Below are 17,424 nucleotides of genomic sequence, written 5' to 3' on the forward strand. Positions count from 1 at the left end.
TAAAAACCAAACTACACAAACAAACTGCGATTAGAAGGGAAAAATGAGATGAGGAAATGTACAGAGACTATTACATCTTACAAATAAAAACTGAGCAGAAATAGCTAACCTCTAATGATACGTCACAGCAATTGCAATTAGGTACTAGGAGAATGACTGAATCTATGTGATTAAAATATTTACCTATCTATTGACCTATCTAATTGTAAAACAGAACAGTGTTAGTATTTCTGGTAGATAATTTGATGTCATTATTAGATTATTAAGATATTTTACTAATTTTCATATTAATTAATGTTAACAATAAGATGAACTTAAGAATAAGTCACATTTCAACTTTGGATTCTAGACAATTACCACATTTTCTCTAGAAAGTGTTAGCTGAAAAGAATTAAACTATTGTAGAAATAAAGGGGGGGAAAGACTAAAAACAGATATTGGTTACTTTGAGGTTAATGGTTCACAGAACAATGTTATGTAGAGTGTGAGAGGACAATGGAAAAACTCATCAATATTTTTTCATATTGATTTTTTGTTCCACTGTTGAAAATGAGTGGCAGTGGGAGTCAAGACTAAAGCATTTATCTGAAACTCTTAGGTCGATAGAAGGACATGCTTAGACCTATCTTTTCCTGCTATTTTTTCCTTTAGTCTGGTCTGCAAATGAACTGTGACATCTATCATCCTTCGCTCTTCCTTTAACCCTTATTCTTCTACTTCTACTGAGAGAGGAAAAGAAGAAAAAAAATGTAGCTTTGCTTCCCAATACAGAAGGAAATAGAGGTACCTGCACAGAGCTTCAATAGACACACAAAGCTTTCTTATCAAACAGGTAAATGAGTCTTCTGTGATCAGTTAGGTCCGACACAAAGGTAAGTTAAGTATCTTTGAAACTGGGGTGCACCTCTGAAAATGTTGGTGTAACCTGGGTGATTTAAAGTCAGCTTACTTTTCAAATTTCAAACTTGGTAAGCTGACTGACGTAGAATGAGCAGGCTAACCTAAGTCTCATGCAATAGCGTCAGGGAAGTTGCAGCTGCAGTTTAGCTTACTTCAAATGCTATTTTGCATGAGGTGGTGGTTGGGGAATAGATATTAGCATTGGCTGCCATAAATATGTCTAACTCATGCCTTCTTTACTTCTAGTGTCCTGAAATTTTAAAACTGGGCAAAAGAGAAAGCAGTTATTGTCTATTATACATCTTAGGCCCATACTCTACAGGATACAAAAGACCCAATTATTTATTCCTACAATACACTCAAAAAGCTATTTTCCCAGAATCAGGCCCCTTGAAAATTATTAAGGATACATCAGTAACATGTCAGGTGGGGCTGCTCAGCTTGCAGAGAGTTTACTTCAGCAGAGCATACATTATGTTTCCACGATCCATTTAAAGTTTAAGGTCAATATTAACTACATTTTTCAACCCAGGGGAGTCAGCTGTTTGATTTTTGGAATCCTACCTCTCTCGCAGGACCTGCCAAGGTAGCCTGTTCCAGAACAATCGCAGACATATCTGTTCCACCCATCCCTGCACATGCCATTGTTTTTGCAAGGGTTGCTAAGGCACGGTTTTGCTGTTTCCCTTGAGCAGGAAGGCTTCACTCCAGCAGTACTTTGAACTTCAGCCATTTGCCGGATATCTTTGCTCTGGCCGTCGATGAACAAATCTCTGATGCAGCCCACGTAGCCATAGTTGAGCAGAGCAGTCCACACCTCGGTGGGGAAGACGAGGCCGGCTTTATTTTCTGGCAAGCCCCCCAGGTACAACTCATCATCCAGGTCCAGGATCTCACTCTCGCCAGGGGCAGTGTAGGGTGTGCGCAGTGTGTTGACAGAAATGGTACCTGTGGCAAAGAGGAAACACACAGATCTTCACATCATGTTCTAAATACCACCCGTTCTCTCTTTCACCTGCTTAACGGTGAACTCCTTGAGGGCACATTTTTTATATTTTTATTTTTTATTCCTGGTTTCCTGTATTTTTCAGTGGAATTAACAGAAACCTGTGGAATTAAGTGTTTTTAGAAATAAGGCAAACTGCAAGTAAAATGCTTCTACAAGCATGCCTTGTTTTATTGAAATATGCTTTATTGCATGTCACAAATGTTGCATCTTTTACAAAATAAAGGCAAGACCCTACTCTAGCGACAAGATTATAGCTCGCTTTATTGCGGTACTCACTTTATTATGGGGGTCTGGAACCAAATCCACAATATCTCTGATGTATGCCTGTATTTGACTTTGGGAATAAAATCCAAAGTGTGCAGCCAGTAAAAGTATGTGTCAGCCTCTAACAGTTTAGCCAAGAAATGAAGAAAGAAAAACAGGAATGAAGGAAGGGAGGAAGGAAGGAAGGAAGGAAGGAAGGAAGGAAGGAAGGAAGGAAGGAAGGAAGGAAGGAAGGGAAGAATAAATTGGCATTCTATATAATTCTCTAAAAGTCAAAAAGAAAGATAGAGAAAGGAGAAATTGCCATTCTGTACCACTTTCTGAAATAAAGTCAGAGAGAATGACTTGATTGCTTTTATTTAGTACAATCATTTGACAGATGATTTATGTCTAAACCTGACTTAATCACTCTTAGCCATATGAACCTACCAATTAACTGCTAAGGTCTCAGTTTACTCATTCCTAATATGGGCATAATAATATGATCTACCTCATATGGTTGTTCTGAGTGTTAAATAAAACAATACTAGTAAAGAACTAGTTTATAATAAGCACTGAATAAATGCTGTGTGCCATGATTAATCACAAGAAGCAAGTCAAATTTTCTGTTTACTATTTTTTAAACCAAACTAGCTACTTTTCTAAATGGATAAGTTTCTTTTCTCTCACTCCAAGTATAAGAGGAAAAATAATTCTATTAGTTTATAAATATATAGGAACCCTGGCCCTGAGTATAAGATGAGGAGTAAACATTTACATGGAATTGAGGGCCACAGAAAACACATTTATGGAATCCATTTAAAGAAGAAAAAAGTGAAAGAAGGCAGATTTCATCAAAATGCCTAACCTGTACCACCACATTACCCACAATTCCACCCACATTCTATTTCCAAGGAGATTATTGTGAAAATGCACATAAGATACCAAAGACACCACACTGGCCCATTACTAGATTATTGCAGATTTATCTTTCAGGTTTAGGCCTTAAAATAGAACAGCAGGAATCTAAAGAGAGAAAGTGAATTAGAAAATGCCTGACATGATGCCAGCCACTGACACAGAACCTCGGAATTTACGGGAAGACACACAGGAGAGGCCTAAAGACGCGACAGGTACAGAATAGGGACAGGCAGGGAAACTGTAGTGTGGGTAGGAAGACGCATTTCAGGTGTTTTATGGAATACCTAAGCCCTCCCCAATGAAAACACGGCCTGTGATGAACGTGAACTGTACATCTAACTAAGGACAGGGCTGCCAGTCTCTATACTGTGCCCAGGAGCATTCCAAACCCCAGCAGGAGGGGCACGCCTCAATGCTGGCATGGTAATGCGATCTGTCTTTGTGAGGCAGAAGGGCATGGAAGCCTCTCACAGAGACTGTGCAGGTGGTCAAGCCATTAAGAAGACGTTTGTCTCCCTAGACTTGCACAGAAAGGATTGAAGAAAGCACTCAAAGGTATGGCTATTTTGGCCTTCCAAATAGGGGCGTGTAATAAGTATTTCAGAAGGAGGCAGAATAAAGGGAGAGTGACAAAGTACTCATTTTTACTGTTCACATCTGTGCAAGTATCTAGAGGAAAACTCATTTTGTGACATATAGGTAGCATAAGATCCTACTTAGAAAAATATAAAGCATATTGCTTGGGGAAAACAAAATATATAATTTTGAGAGACAATGGTGAAACTTAAAAACAAAACAAAAACAAAAAAACTCATTGCATGTATTTTTAACTGTCCCAAATGCCTGAAGAATTGGGTTATCAGCTGATTCCTATCCTCTGCAGCAGTTAATGTTAAGTTAGAACATGATGAAATAGAGTGAATGTTAACAACAAAATAAAAGGTAGACATTAAAAACACCATATTATATGTGGTAAGCAGTATTGAATGCAATGAACACAGTAACTAGTGTTTTTTAAGCTAAAAGGGCACAACCCCTGTGTTCAAATTAGTTCAAGAATGCTTACTGGAAACGAACATATAATATTCAGAGAGAGAATTGTTAAAAGACACAGAGCAAGTGAATAATAACAAAGTTTTACAAGAGTAGAGATATGGTTTCAAAAATATGTAACTTTTCCCATGTGCCTTTTTTATTCATGGAACAAGCTTGCTTCAGCTCAGGGAAGAAAAACAAAAGCCACTTGGAAAATGTATTGTGCTTATTCATGATGTTCTAAGTCTGACAATAAAAGGATGCTCGAAAGATTCCTGAAGTGAGGGAATTCACTGGCTTGCGTAACACCCACTATCTCTGACTCCTCCAACTAATCCACAGCTCAGTACACCAGGTAGTTTCCATCTTCAATGTGTCTACACTCTGAGGGGCAGAACTGCTACCAGGTATTTCAGACAATCATCCATGAACAGTTTGTCTGACAGTGAGAATGGAGTGACTGGGTCTCTGGACTTTTATTTATAGTGTCTTAGTGCCTGTTCTGAACAAAGTATTGCTATAAAGTTCAGTTACATTTTCATGAATATACTTGTGGCCACAGGAAGATACTCACTATAATTTTATGATTAGACTAGAGTTTTCAGACCATAACATCTAAAGTTAACCCACAGTGTTCATATAGTTTACATATTCCCAGTGCACACACTCACATATGCATACTTACACAGACATACAGACACATACACAGAAACAAATTTAATAGAAAAATATCTAACTCTACTACTTCTGAGGTAATCTGATATTTTCTCTTCATTATATAATTTTATTAATACAAATGCTAGATATGATCCACCAAATTCACTTCAGGACCATTTAACAGGTTGTAAAACCACTGACTGAAAAATTCCTCCTGTAAGGATAAGGATGTTTTTCCCATAGCTCCTTATTATTCCTTTGAGAGACAATTTTAGAATTTTCATGGGAAGAAGTAGCAATGAAAGATGGAAAAGAGAGTGAAAGGATTATAATACAACCTTCAACCCAAATACAATCCAAGGGGAACTCTAGCTTTAATTTAGTCTTGGACTTAAGGAGTCACATCCAGCATATGTATGTATCAGATATCATTCATTGGAATATTCTGCAAATATAATAGAATGAAACAACCATAACTGAAAATCAACTATTTTCTATACATGCTTTGCCAATCCATATGTATTTATATTTTAAAATAAAATCTTTGTAAAAAGGCATGGCAAAGAAAGGCAGTGTAGAACTAATTTAAATAAAACTGGTAACAATTATTTTATATTCTGAAGATTCACAGAATAACAACTTTATTTGAAATAATAATTAAATTTTACTACTGAGTCAAATAAATATTTATATTTTAGTCCACACACGTGCAAAAAGCCTGAAATACACACATTTCTGATGGGGATTTGAATCTTAAATTCCTTAATGGTTTTATTATTGAGACGAACCAAATAATATTTTCATCTAAGCTAAAGATTCATCGCAGAATCACTTAATTTATTTAAGCCAACTTAACACAAACATATAAACAAAGTGAAATTTCAATATTAAGGTTCCCAAGCACCTATTTTATTATAATTGAGTTATAAAGACAGTGGTTACCAAGAAAACATAAAATGAATATTTAAAACTTATTCATTGATAATTTAAAAAAATTGAGTAGTTGTCACAGCTGTATATATCAATAGAACATGAGAATTTTCCAAAGGCTGAAATATGAACACATATAAATACATTTTTAAAAGGAAGCAAAATTCTGGATATAATATACTATTTTTTTCTAGTAACTACAAATATTCATATATCCTCTTTGGAAGTGCTTGATTATTTTATATATTCTACCTTCTTCCACTATAAATTATATTTGAAGTTTCTGGTAAATTAAATATTTCATGTAAACACTGCTATATTTTGAGCTGTTAAAATTTGTAGATGATAGTCATATCAGGGGACTTATTTGGATCAGTGTTCCATGTTTTAATATTTGAGAACCCAAAGTATCCTGCTATGTTATTTTATTTTAAAATAAATAACATTTTAGCTAAAACAAAATATATTTGTGTACATGAGTTTTGTAACTTTAATGTAGAAATCACACTAACATACTAACATTTAAACCTAGTTCTTTTCATAACATATGCAAAAGGTAAAACCAAGGTGGTAAACAGAAAAGAAAATACAGGGTGGGACAAAAGTAGGTTTATAGTTGCTCATATGAAAAATTATATAATAATTAATAAATAATAATACAAGAATAAACTCTGTTTCATGTACTCACAGCTATAAATCTATTTTGCCCCACCCTTTAAGAATATTTATAAGCATAAAAATTAAAGTCACATTTTATGTCATAGTATATATGAAAGGGGACAAACTGTTGAAAACAGCTCTTAGTTATAAAAGTAAAAATCAACTTTACAATTTGATCTGGTATTTATAACCTGTTAGTTTCCACTCTTTTTTCCATCTAGTTTTTCTTGGCTACTCCACATCAAGAAGATTAGCTTATAAGATGAGGAGAAACGTGAAGTGAAGGTGAGATTTAAAATAAGTCAATTTGGTTTCAAGTTTTAAATTACTGTAAAAGTTTAAATGTCTGGGATGTAAGGAGGTAGAAAATAGTGCTCCATAATGGGAGATGCTTTTGCCTGGACAGAGGAAACCAATGTTCATGCTTTGGTTTTGCAAGTAACTAGCTGGCCAGTTTAGCTAAATAATAGATTCATTAGGCCTCAATCTCATTCTTATGCAAAATAAGAAAATGGACTGAATGATCACTATCATTCTTTCTTGAATATAATTTTTTTAAGTTACTGCTTGAAATACTTTTATCTATTCATAACTCTGATTCACCTCTCATTGCAGAAGAGAATCAGATCCTGCAAACTTAAAAACTGACTTGTTAAATTCATATTCTATTAACTAATTCAAACTCAGTAAAAGGGTATAATATATGTGATAAAAGCACAATGGAGCATTAATATATGATATAATGAAAAAATACAAAATATATAATTATCCCCATAATATAGACAGTTCAAAAATAATGATAATATTAGCAATGGAAGTTTTTGGAGTAATGGGATTATGATTGGGTAATTCATTCTTTCTTTCTTTCCTTCCTTCCTTCTTTCCCTCCTTCCTTCCTTTCCTTCCTTCCTTCTTAATTTTCTGTGTCTTTTAAAAAAAAAGAGGGGACAACTTCCAGTCAAGATGGAGGCCTAGACTGACACGCTCCATCTCCCTCCACAACTAAGAAGGAATACAACTACCGCAAAACCAGAAATAAGCAGAAGTTCTAGAAAATAAAGCTACACAGAAGTCCAACATATGAAGTTATAAAGAAGTGCTCATCCTGATGCATAGGAGGGGAGAAGCCACTGAGAAGAGGTCAAGCTGTGCTGGCAGCGGCAGCTGCAGTGATGGCAGCAGGACAGCAGTAAGCTCAGACATCCATATTTAAGGGTAGGCAAGAAGCACCTGGGGAGCACCAAACCCATCAACTCGAGATTCCAACGCCAGGGAAGGCATACCTCCATTGCCTTGGACTGTGAGGGCCAGAGGACGTGGGGATGGAGGAAGAGGCTCCCGGTCTCTCAGCAGAGAGTGAACGGCAGGCATCCATCTTGGACCCCCACCCCCACACAAAATGCCACAGTGTGGTGAGAAGGGTCGCCTGGTTGTGATGAGTGCACAGAGCTCCACCCCCTATAGTGTAGGAGGTGTGACAGCCCCATCCAGGAAGCAAAGATAAACACAAAACTGTCAGGATGGCACAGATCATGACAGAGATCCCAATCATGCAGCTGACCAGACAGCAAATATCTAATCTAATGAAGCAGCAGATAGGAAATCTGTCTGAGGCACAGTTCAGTGCTTTGGTTATAAGAATGCTTACAGACCTAACAGCAGATCTTAAACAAGACAGGGAAAGATTTAAGGCTAGCCCTGCTGAAATGAATGAAAACACATATGAAACTAGTGGTGAGGGAAAGAAAAGCAGGGATCAAATCAATAAATCAGAACATAAGGAAGGAAAAAACAGTCAACCAGTGCAAAAAGAGGAAACAAAGAGTGAGGAATATGAGGAGAGGCTCAGAAACCTATGGGACAGCTATAAGCAGGCCAACATCTGAATAATAGAATTGCCAGAAGGTGAAGAAGAAGAACTAGAAATGGAAAAATTATGTGAAAAAAAAAATGAAATAGAACTTCCCTAACTTGGGAAAGGAAATAGACTTAAGGTCCAGGAAGCACAGAGAGTTCCAAAAAACTGGAACCAGGGAGAACCACACCAAGACACATTATAATAAAAATGTCAAAAATTAAGGATAAAGAGAGAATCTTAAAAGCAGCAAGAGAGAAGAAGAGAATTACAAAAGGGGTCCCCATAAGACTATCAGCTGATTTCTCAAAAGAAGCTCTGCAGGCAAGAAGGGACTGGCAAGAAATATTCAAAGTAATAAAAAGCAAAAACCTACAACCACGTTACTCTGTCCAGTGAAGTTGTCATTCAGAATAGAAGGGCAGAGAAAGTGCTTCCAGGACAAAATAAAACTGAAGGAGTTCATCAGATCCAAACCACTGTTATATGAGATGTTAAAGGGACTTGTTTAAGAGAAAGAGGATTAAAACTATGAACATTAAAATGAAAAGTGTATCAAAACAACCAACAACAGAAGCTAAGTAATTGAAACAAAGGCAAACTAAGTAGGCAACAAGAGTGTGAAAAGAATTATAGGTATGGGGAACATTTTGGAGGAAGGTCAGCAAGGAGGGGGAGGAGGGCAAGGGAGGGAGATGGTACAGGAATTAAGAAGCATGGTAGGAGTGAGTGGAGTAGATAGGAAGATGTTGAGAAGAACTATATGTACAACCAATGGACATGGACTAAGAGGAGGGGGCAACTGGAAGGAAGGGGTCACTGGATGGAGGGGAACAAAGAGAGAAGAAATTGGGACTACTGTAACAGCATAATCAATAAAGCATATTAAAATAAACTTAAAAATTAAAAAACGAAAAAAAGGACATGTCATGCATTAGGTTTATAATAGTAATGGAAATAAACTTTATTTGAAAATGAAACAAAATACAGCTTAAATATTGTTGTCTGCTTATTACTCTATATTTTCTGTTTACTTGGATTCACCCATGAGCCAGAAATTTCAGGAATTAAAGTAATATAAGAAGAAGTAAATTTTGGAACAAAACATAAAAGTTTGAGAATATCTAGTAAGAGGCAAGATATGAAAAGGGCACCTTATACATTATAGATGAGTGTAAATTTAAACAGCTGATTATTAAAATAACCTGTCATAATCTTCCAAAATTAAAATGCAGCTAATCCAGTAGTTCCAGTTCTCAGAATCAATGCTACAAAAGCCTGACCTTATGCTTAAAGATATAATAGATGACTTCCTTTATAAATTGGTTTAAAACAGTGTAATTTTTAAAAAAATTTAAAGAAGTTAAATGCCCATTAATAGAAAAGAATGAAAATATGTATTGATATGTTCAAACTAAGAAATTATATGATGTCACTACAAAAAAAAGGCACAGAAAAAGTTCTTAGTAGGTTTTTCAAATCACCCGATAATTGCTGACAATGATCTTGTGTATGTATAAAAAGAAGCTCTACATATATTTTATACCTATAAATATATTTATAGATATATTGATGCATAGGAAAATGAGGATTTTTTAACACAAAATATTTTTAGTGGTTATCAATGAAGGAGGCAGTGAATTGGTGAGGGAACTGTGTAGCAAATGAAAACATTTTACTTACATACTTTTTGAATTGCCTGAACATTTTCATCAATAGCACACATTTATGTTACATACATGCCAAGTATTAAGCACATGCACATATACAAAGGCACATGCATACTCACAGCAACATATACACACATGTGAATTTTAAAAATAGACTTCTCTGAGTAAGGTTAAATGTACAGATAACATGTTTATAAAATGATACACAATGGTCAGAAATTGCAAATATCAATCAAGTGACGTATTGTGTAGCAATTAAAATATTATTTTAGTATTATTTATTCCACTTCACAGAGAGGGTCACTGTGGTTGGGTGATGTCAGATAACTGCCTATTTCTTAAGGATGCAAGTTTCTATCTCTCAGGCTTTGACTGATATTTACCAAGCCCACAAAATCTATATATAAAATAAGAATGCCAAGTAATTAAATCTCTATAAGAAATTAACTATCACAGGATATGGAATGCTTCCTATGTAGCTCTGCCAATATGAGGTGCCAATTTGTGATCTAACACTTGCTTATGCATTTATAAAGGCAAATTAAATTGTTACAGGGACCTGAATACTCATATCTATATAACTGATCTATTTTGTCCCTCAACTGCAAACAGCCCTACAGTGAGAGCTAAAACTTAATCAAAAGAGTAGAGAACAGGCATTCTGAGCAAGGAGAGTACACAAGGTACAGCAATATGTAGTAACATTAGCTTAGGATGGTCTGTCACCCTCCCTCGTCTTCATTAAGATGACCTGTCTCCTAGCTCTATAGTGGGGTAAAATGCTCAAGTCCCCTGGGCAGTTCTTAGATGAATAGTGTCGATATTTGTCTCTGTGACTTTTTTTTCTATAAACAAGTTAATACATTGAGTCCTACAAACCTGGGAGCTTCATTAAGGTGCCTCTGCAAAGCTCTGTTTTGATTTTCACATGCTGTTTTCATAACCCCCAGAGATAAATGTTGTTACTTCGATATATTTTTGAGCAAAAAAGGGTTTATGACATCATTTAAACAAATAGCCTAAAATATTATGTTTATAATGTAATTGTACCTGGATAAAATGCATGTACATGTTAACAAAGATTGGAAAAATGTGGAAAATTGAAATTTTTTTCAGAATACATAAATATAAGTATCAATTAATTAAATTTAATATAAAAATTTATGCAAAGTTGATTGCATCTAGTCATCAAAATAGCCAAATAATTGACAAATTATTAATAAAGTATTTCAGGTGTTCCATTGATAGGGAATGGTTTATAGACATGGATACAGAATAGAGTATTATAAATTTACTTAAAATTATTTCAGTATATAAAACAAGCTACTAGGTAGATGCATAGGAAAAATGTTTATAGTCAGAGGGCAAGTTCAAATCAAGATCTAAACAGAGAAGTAGTCTAATGGTTGTTCAAGTAGAAATGTCTAAGTGTGGTGATTCATAAATGCTATACATAGAAATCAGTGCTGGTAATAGATAGCTAGAAAGTGCTGTTCACATCAAACAGTGATTACTATAAACCTCTAATTATGTGCTCTGGAGAGAGCCTTGTGCCTTTACCACTGTAATTTCTAGTTCTTAAACTGGAACTCTATGACTTCAATTCAAATTTCAATGGCTTCTTAGTTGTTAAATGTAGGCTTACGTATGAATAACCACTAATACAATCTGTGTAGCCTGCTGTACACCAGCAGATTTTGACAAGAATAATGAGTTTACTCTTTGACTTCAATGTGTAATGATGGTTTACAAAAAAAAAAAAAAATCCATAGCAGTTGGCTATGAAAATACTTGAGAGGATACCCTTGAGTGAGCCAAAGAGCTTAACACAAATTTAAATAATATCCATGCCCCAGAACACAGTCATTAACCTCATCCTAATTTTAACATAATTCACATTTTAGCTAAATACCTTGGCAGTTGTTTTGTATTGAATTTGGGAACAAAATAGACGGAAAGGGTAACCCTGTAAAGGGAAGAGGGGCTGGTAAGGAAATGTAAAGTTTGCAGAGTAAAGATCCTCTTCAACCATATTTATTAAATCGGCATCTTAGGGCTTTTGCTCTGTTAACTAGCTAAGCTACCCCAGGAGGACATCCGCTTTTTGCTGTACTCAAGTCACACACTCTGATCCACAGAATCATGCCTGGACTTTGTATGGTCCCTCCTTTGCCAATTGAATGTAGAATCTGAAAATGCCATTCATGGCTCAGCCCAGTTGGCCTCCCACGTCACTGGCAATAGACCAAGTGGGCAATGAAAGAAGCTGCATTGTACAGAGAGAACAGCTGTGGCCGAGCAACATTAGTCAAAGTGTGCGTATTAAAGCACTCCTCTCTTTCCCACGTTTCAGAATAAAAGCAGAGACATATAACCCAATACAATTAATGGTTTTGAAAATGAGTTCTACAAAAGTATTCAGATCAAGGCAATATTTCTCACTGAACATGGGTCTCATTTCCAATCTTTTATTGAGCAAAGGACTGAAGAGTAAATCATCAGAAAGATGGACATCCTGGTGACTATCTTCCTTGTCGCTAACATGCTTCTGTGGTTGTATATTCCAGTTCCCAAGAAGGTGTGAACACCTTCACTCATGATTAATTTTTTTTCTATGTACATATTTGCTAAATGGCATGAGGATCTCATGAACAAGCAAGATTAGCAATTCTGTTCTCATAAAAGCTTGTGATTTTGGTGCCAAGCTCATGACCATTCTCTAATAAATGTTTAACTTCCTCCCTGCATTCTTTTTGGGGGAGGGTGGTTCTGCGCTTGGAGGATAGTATTGTATCCTTAAAAGAAGGACAGGACCTTTTACCCTATAGTATAGTGTGTGGCTGCTTTTAGGAAGTAGTGTAATTCCTTTAAGAAACTACATTTACAACTAGAAGAGGGCAATTATTCTTCAAATGTAAGGATGAAGCTATTATTTTAAAATATTGGGGGCAGATTGGTACTTAGCCATTAACTTGTTATTCTGTTTTATTTTTTCTTATAACAAATATTTATTGAGCAACTGCTATTGCACAAGAAAGTACTGGAACCTGTGGATGTAAACATAAGTAAGAACTTAACTCTCATACATGGGTTTCCATTATAAACTCTTAGGAAAATATTTTAAAAACCCGTCTGTCCAACAAATACCATTTTAACCTTATCTATAACCAACATTACTAAAATTTTTGGCATCAAAGTAACGGCCATGGTTCTCTTTCCTACTTACTTTAGTATGGTCACTAGCAGAAATAACAACTCTTAGTTCTGGGCTCCCTCTATTTTAATAACAGAAAATATATGACTCATTAGACATTTTAAAATATACTAAGGTTTATCCCAGGCAAACCAACAGATATGACCTTTATCGTTCATGAGTCAGAAATCATCACACATTACCCTCTTGTTATGGCAGTATTATTTACTCACATTTTACAACTGAATGTAACTCATGAAAATGAGTAAAATAAATTATTCTTTGAAATTCTGTCTTTCCTCATTTTAATGGAATTATGTACATCTTCATATTTCACCAGCCTAACTAAAAAGTATTTTTTAAATAAAATCAAAGTTAGTATAGCTTTGAATTCAATCTTTAAAAAGGCTGTTTTATACCAAACCAATGTAGTGTGTAAATACAGAACTTAATTAAAATACTATGTATACAATATTAACAGCTGCAGTTATTAAAATTACATTAAACTCCCATGAGCTTGGCTGAATAACATGAGTTTTTTTTTTTTTTTCATTTTAGGAAAAGAGCAAAACTTGGTTTAGTGCATAAGCTATGGTTTTTATATTGTTTTTCCAATTTACTAATCTGAAACCATAATCTCTTAAAAGTACTTTGCCATGAAAATACCACCATGCACAGTAACTTAATTTTTCCATTGGATTTCAAAAAAATATATTATGTTTAACTTTGCTTCTTTCTTAACATGCTTTTAAGGTATCTCTTTTTTCTTCCCATTCAGCATTGAACTTTATAAATTAAAGTAGCTATTCCTTGCTTTGACCTTTTCTAATGAGAATATTATCAGGACAGTTAATAAACTATTGGTAATTTGAATGTCAAAGAGCTTGAACAGAAAAAGTAGATTTTATTCTGCTTGCAGATTAAGGTATTTATCTGATCCTTATTATATTAGGTCATCCAAAGGACTTGGGAACACTAATTAGATTGCATCATCACTTAAGACCAGAAAGTCAGATGGTTACTAGACTCAGTGTGGTGATCACTTTGTAAGGTACATAAATTTAAGTCACCATGCCATCCACCTGAAAATAATATAATATTGCATATCAATTATAATTTAAAAATAAATTTAAAAAATTAGAAATAAAGATCTAGGTATGAATCATCATTATCAAATACATAAGTGGTTATTTTTCTTTTTGCATTCTTTTGCATTTCTTAAAATTTTGACATTAATCATGGATTTCTTCATATAATTAAAAATACCTTATTTCTAGGTGAACAAAATACAACTGATCAGAAGTGTGGTATTTTTTATCCTTCTGATCTTCTTAAAGATGTCAACCTGATCAGTTAAAATTTATTTAGATTGTATTAAAGTCTGACTAAAACATACATATTCTCAGAAATCAATTTCAAATTTTATTCTAGATGCATTTTAAGTCAAACTATAATATCCACAAGTTAGTATTTCACAACACGAGATTAATTCATTTCTCATCCTCTTTTAATATCTTCTGTTTTAAAAAGTTCCTAAGTAGCAAATTAACTGCTAACTCTGGGATTGAGGGGAGACAAAAGGAGGCACTCTTGTTATATTTCTGTATTCCCACCAATGTGCTCTTCTCAGCTTAAATCATGAAAACAAAGAGGAATCCAATTCCTAATGGAATTAGTATAGTAGAGCAGAAAAACAAATTGCTGGCTACTCTCAATCATCTAAGACACTGGAGAATAGAATGATAGCATAACACAAATTGCAGAGAATGGTAACTAACCACTCTTTTGGACTTCCTTAGGAAAATGAAAGAACACCAATGCAGAGAAAGGAAATTTCCAGAGAGTGAGGGATCAGAAACAGTGTCTGGGGGAAGCGCAATCGGCTCTGACCCTACTTCAATTCTCTTCCTTCACCCTCAGCCTCTCCCTCATTTCCATACATCCAATTTCTTTATTGGGAAAAAAAGATATTTCTAGGAGGGTAAACACAATCTTCTTGATTGATAGATGGTAAAACAAGGCATAAATAATAGTGGAATCAAAAACAGTTCTGTAGCAGAGAAGTAAACAACTGACAAGGGAGTCTATGAAAGGGGTGTGAAAAGGAAAAGTCAGCCTCAGGATGTCAGAATGACCCCTCTTAAGTAGGATCATAATCTCAGATTATTGGATCCGAAAGAAGCACTAAAAGTCTTCTGGTCTGTGGTCCTCAAGTTTGGCTGATCATCAGGTCCCCTGGAAACTGCAAAAATATAGAATCCTAAGCCCTTTCATTGTTACTCTCACTTCACTGGGTTGGAATCCAGTGAAACTGGATCCTTCACAGTATGTTTTACACAAGAAATAAAGCACACACATCCCCTCCAAATGCCTTGGCCAAGTTTCTACTGCTTTGTAATGGAAAATCCAGAGTGGATGGTATAGTATATATGCAAATGAGAGAGTTGGCGAGGGAGAGGAGGAGAGTAGCCAGGTCTAAATTCAGTTGCTTTTTATCATAAGAACATAATTTGATTTGTGAGAGACACAATTAGAGTATAGGAGCAGGAAGCGAAGAAAGTTTTAAAAAAATGTAATATATAGTTGTATATATAAAAAGATATTGTGTCTTCCCCTCACCCCTCCTCTTACATTTCACAAATGCTCTGATTCTTACCCCCTCAAGCTTAATGCTACTCATTTTCCTGTGCCCCCTAATCCACTCCAAAATTTCAGAGTAAAGAAATGCTATTCCTTTAAGCCTTCCCTCCAAGTCCCCTCCTTTCCCTGCTGCACACACACACCTTCAGAGAAAAGGTGCAGCAAAAAGAAACCAGAGGAATGAATCCCTGTTGGTGGAATTTCAAACATCTTTCACTAGGAAGGAAAGCTAGTTGGAAGACAGCAGTTTTGCCAGGGTCCTTGAAACCTAACTGTATTGATTAAAGTATTTTGGATATGCTAGCCCCAAGTTGGATTAAAAGTGTGCTGTATTAAACTAAGGATTTTATGTATAGATTACTAAATATTCTTTAATATTTTATATTTGTCATTTCAGGTACTTCTAAACATCCAACAATGTAAATGAGCATTGGTAATGCCAGAAAACTAAATTTTGTCATTGTAAATTTAAGATAAAATTTCTTGCAAGATTTGGCACTTGATTATCCAATAAATATTCATTTAAGAAGCCATTTGAGCATTTGGAGTTTGATGCTCAACTATGATGATTAATGAACAGATAATTTTCCGTACCCTAAAGACAGAAATGCAGAAAGTCTTTTAAAATGTCTTGGTTTTAATTGCTTAGGAAAGGAGAAGGGTGGAGGGGGCGTTCCAGTAGACACGCAGCATAGGAAGTAGATAAATTACCTGACCGGCCGTCTCTCTGGAAGTCCACATGATACCATTCTCCATCATTCACTTTCTTCTGCAGGGCTCTGATTTTTATTGTACCTGACCCCATGTCTAGGAGGAGGTAGAGGTGGCCATCCAGCATTTCAATAGCAAAGAAGTCAACCTTTATCATCTGTGGGTGCTTGGCATCTTTTTGGTGCCGCGGCTTGCCATGGCTAAATAAGATGAGTCCATTTGGCTCTGTTGTGCGGAAATCAAATGATATGGAGCCGGTTTTCTTTGCATTCCATTTAGGCAAAGAGATGAAAGACTCTGGGGTTTCAAAGGTGATTGGGTCCAAAGTTGCAACATTCTCACATTTAAACGCCACTACTCCGTGGATCTTCATCTTAGGGTCTCCTTGCTTGGCAAGTCGAGATAATTCCAGCCTTACATCATTATTTTTATATACAACCTGTAGGCAAAGGATAGCAGTGAGAAACCAAACTCACATTTTAATATATAGAACTTGTGATCAGATCATGTAATGGCAAGTAGATCATGAAAAAGGTTCATACTGTTTAGTGCCTTTTGATGTATAAGACATTTTGTTCAGTTAAAGAAAATTCAAATATCAATTCATTGAGCAATAACCATTCCAATCTGTCATTCAAATAATTTGTGCAAACATACAAACTGTCTCTAGTTAACTTAAATAATTTGGATAAATCTGCAGAGAGCTTTTATTTCAAGAATGTGTAGGCTTGAATTTATAAATGCCATTTGCTTTCATTAGTTGGCTATTATACTTTGCTTATTAAATGCAAGTATTGAGGTTTTCCAATTGTCTCATCTCTAAAGTATTTGAAATCAGATATGTTTGTATAACAGTTCCCTAAAATATAATATCTCTTCTATGGTCTCTATATCCATGGTAATATACAGAGTGGGGCAAAAATGGGGTTATAATTGTGAGTACATATAATAGGGTTTATTATTGTATTATCATTTATTAATTATTATATTAGTTTCCATG

At 35.1% G+C, this 17,424-nt stretch overlaps 1 protein-coding gene across 4 annotated transcripts in view; it reads right to left on the reverse strand.

The window, feature by feature from the left end:
- Nucleotides 1-16,856, reverse strand: part of NRXN1 (neurexin 1) — a 624,294-nt gene extending 607,438 nt beyond the window's left edge. For all 4 annotated transcript variants that reach the window (XM_090281275.1, XM_090281274.1, XM_090281273.1 and 1 more), the window contains exons 1-2: nucleotides 16,425-16,856; nucleotides 1,465-1,848 (exon numbers count right to left, since the gene is read on the reverse strand). In XM_090281275.1, the coding sequence (XP_090137401.1) occupies nucleotides 1,465-1,848; nucleotides 16,425-16,797 (757 nt within the window). In that variant the 5' untranslated portion in view covers nucleotides 16,798-16,856. The remainder of the gene's footprint in view (nucleotides 1-1,464; nucleotides 1,849-16,424) is intronic.
- Between the last annotated feature and the right edge of the window lie 568 nt (nucleotides 16,857-17,424).

Source organism: Furipterus horrens, unplaced genomic scaffold (assembly GCF_987537825.1).
Source record: "Furipterus horrens unplaced genomic scaffold, mFurHor1.1.pri manual_scaffold_6, whole genome shotgun sequence".
In the NCBI taxonomy this organism is placed as follows: Eukaryota; Metazoa; Chordata; class Mammalia; order Chiroptera; family Furipteridae; genus Furipterus; species Furipterus horrens.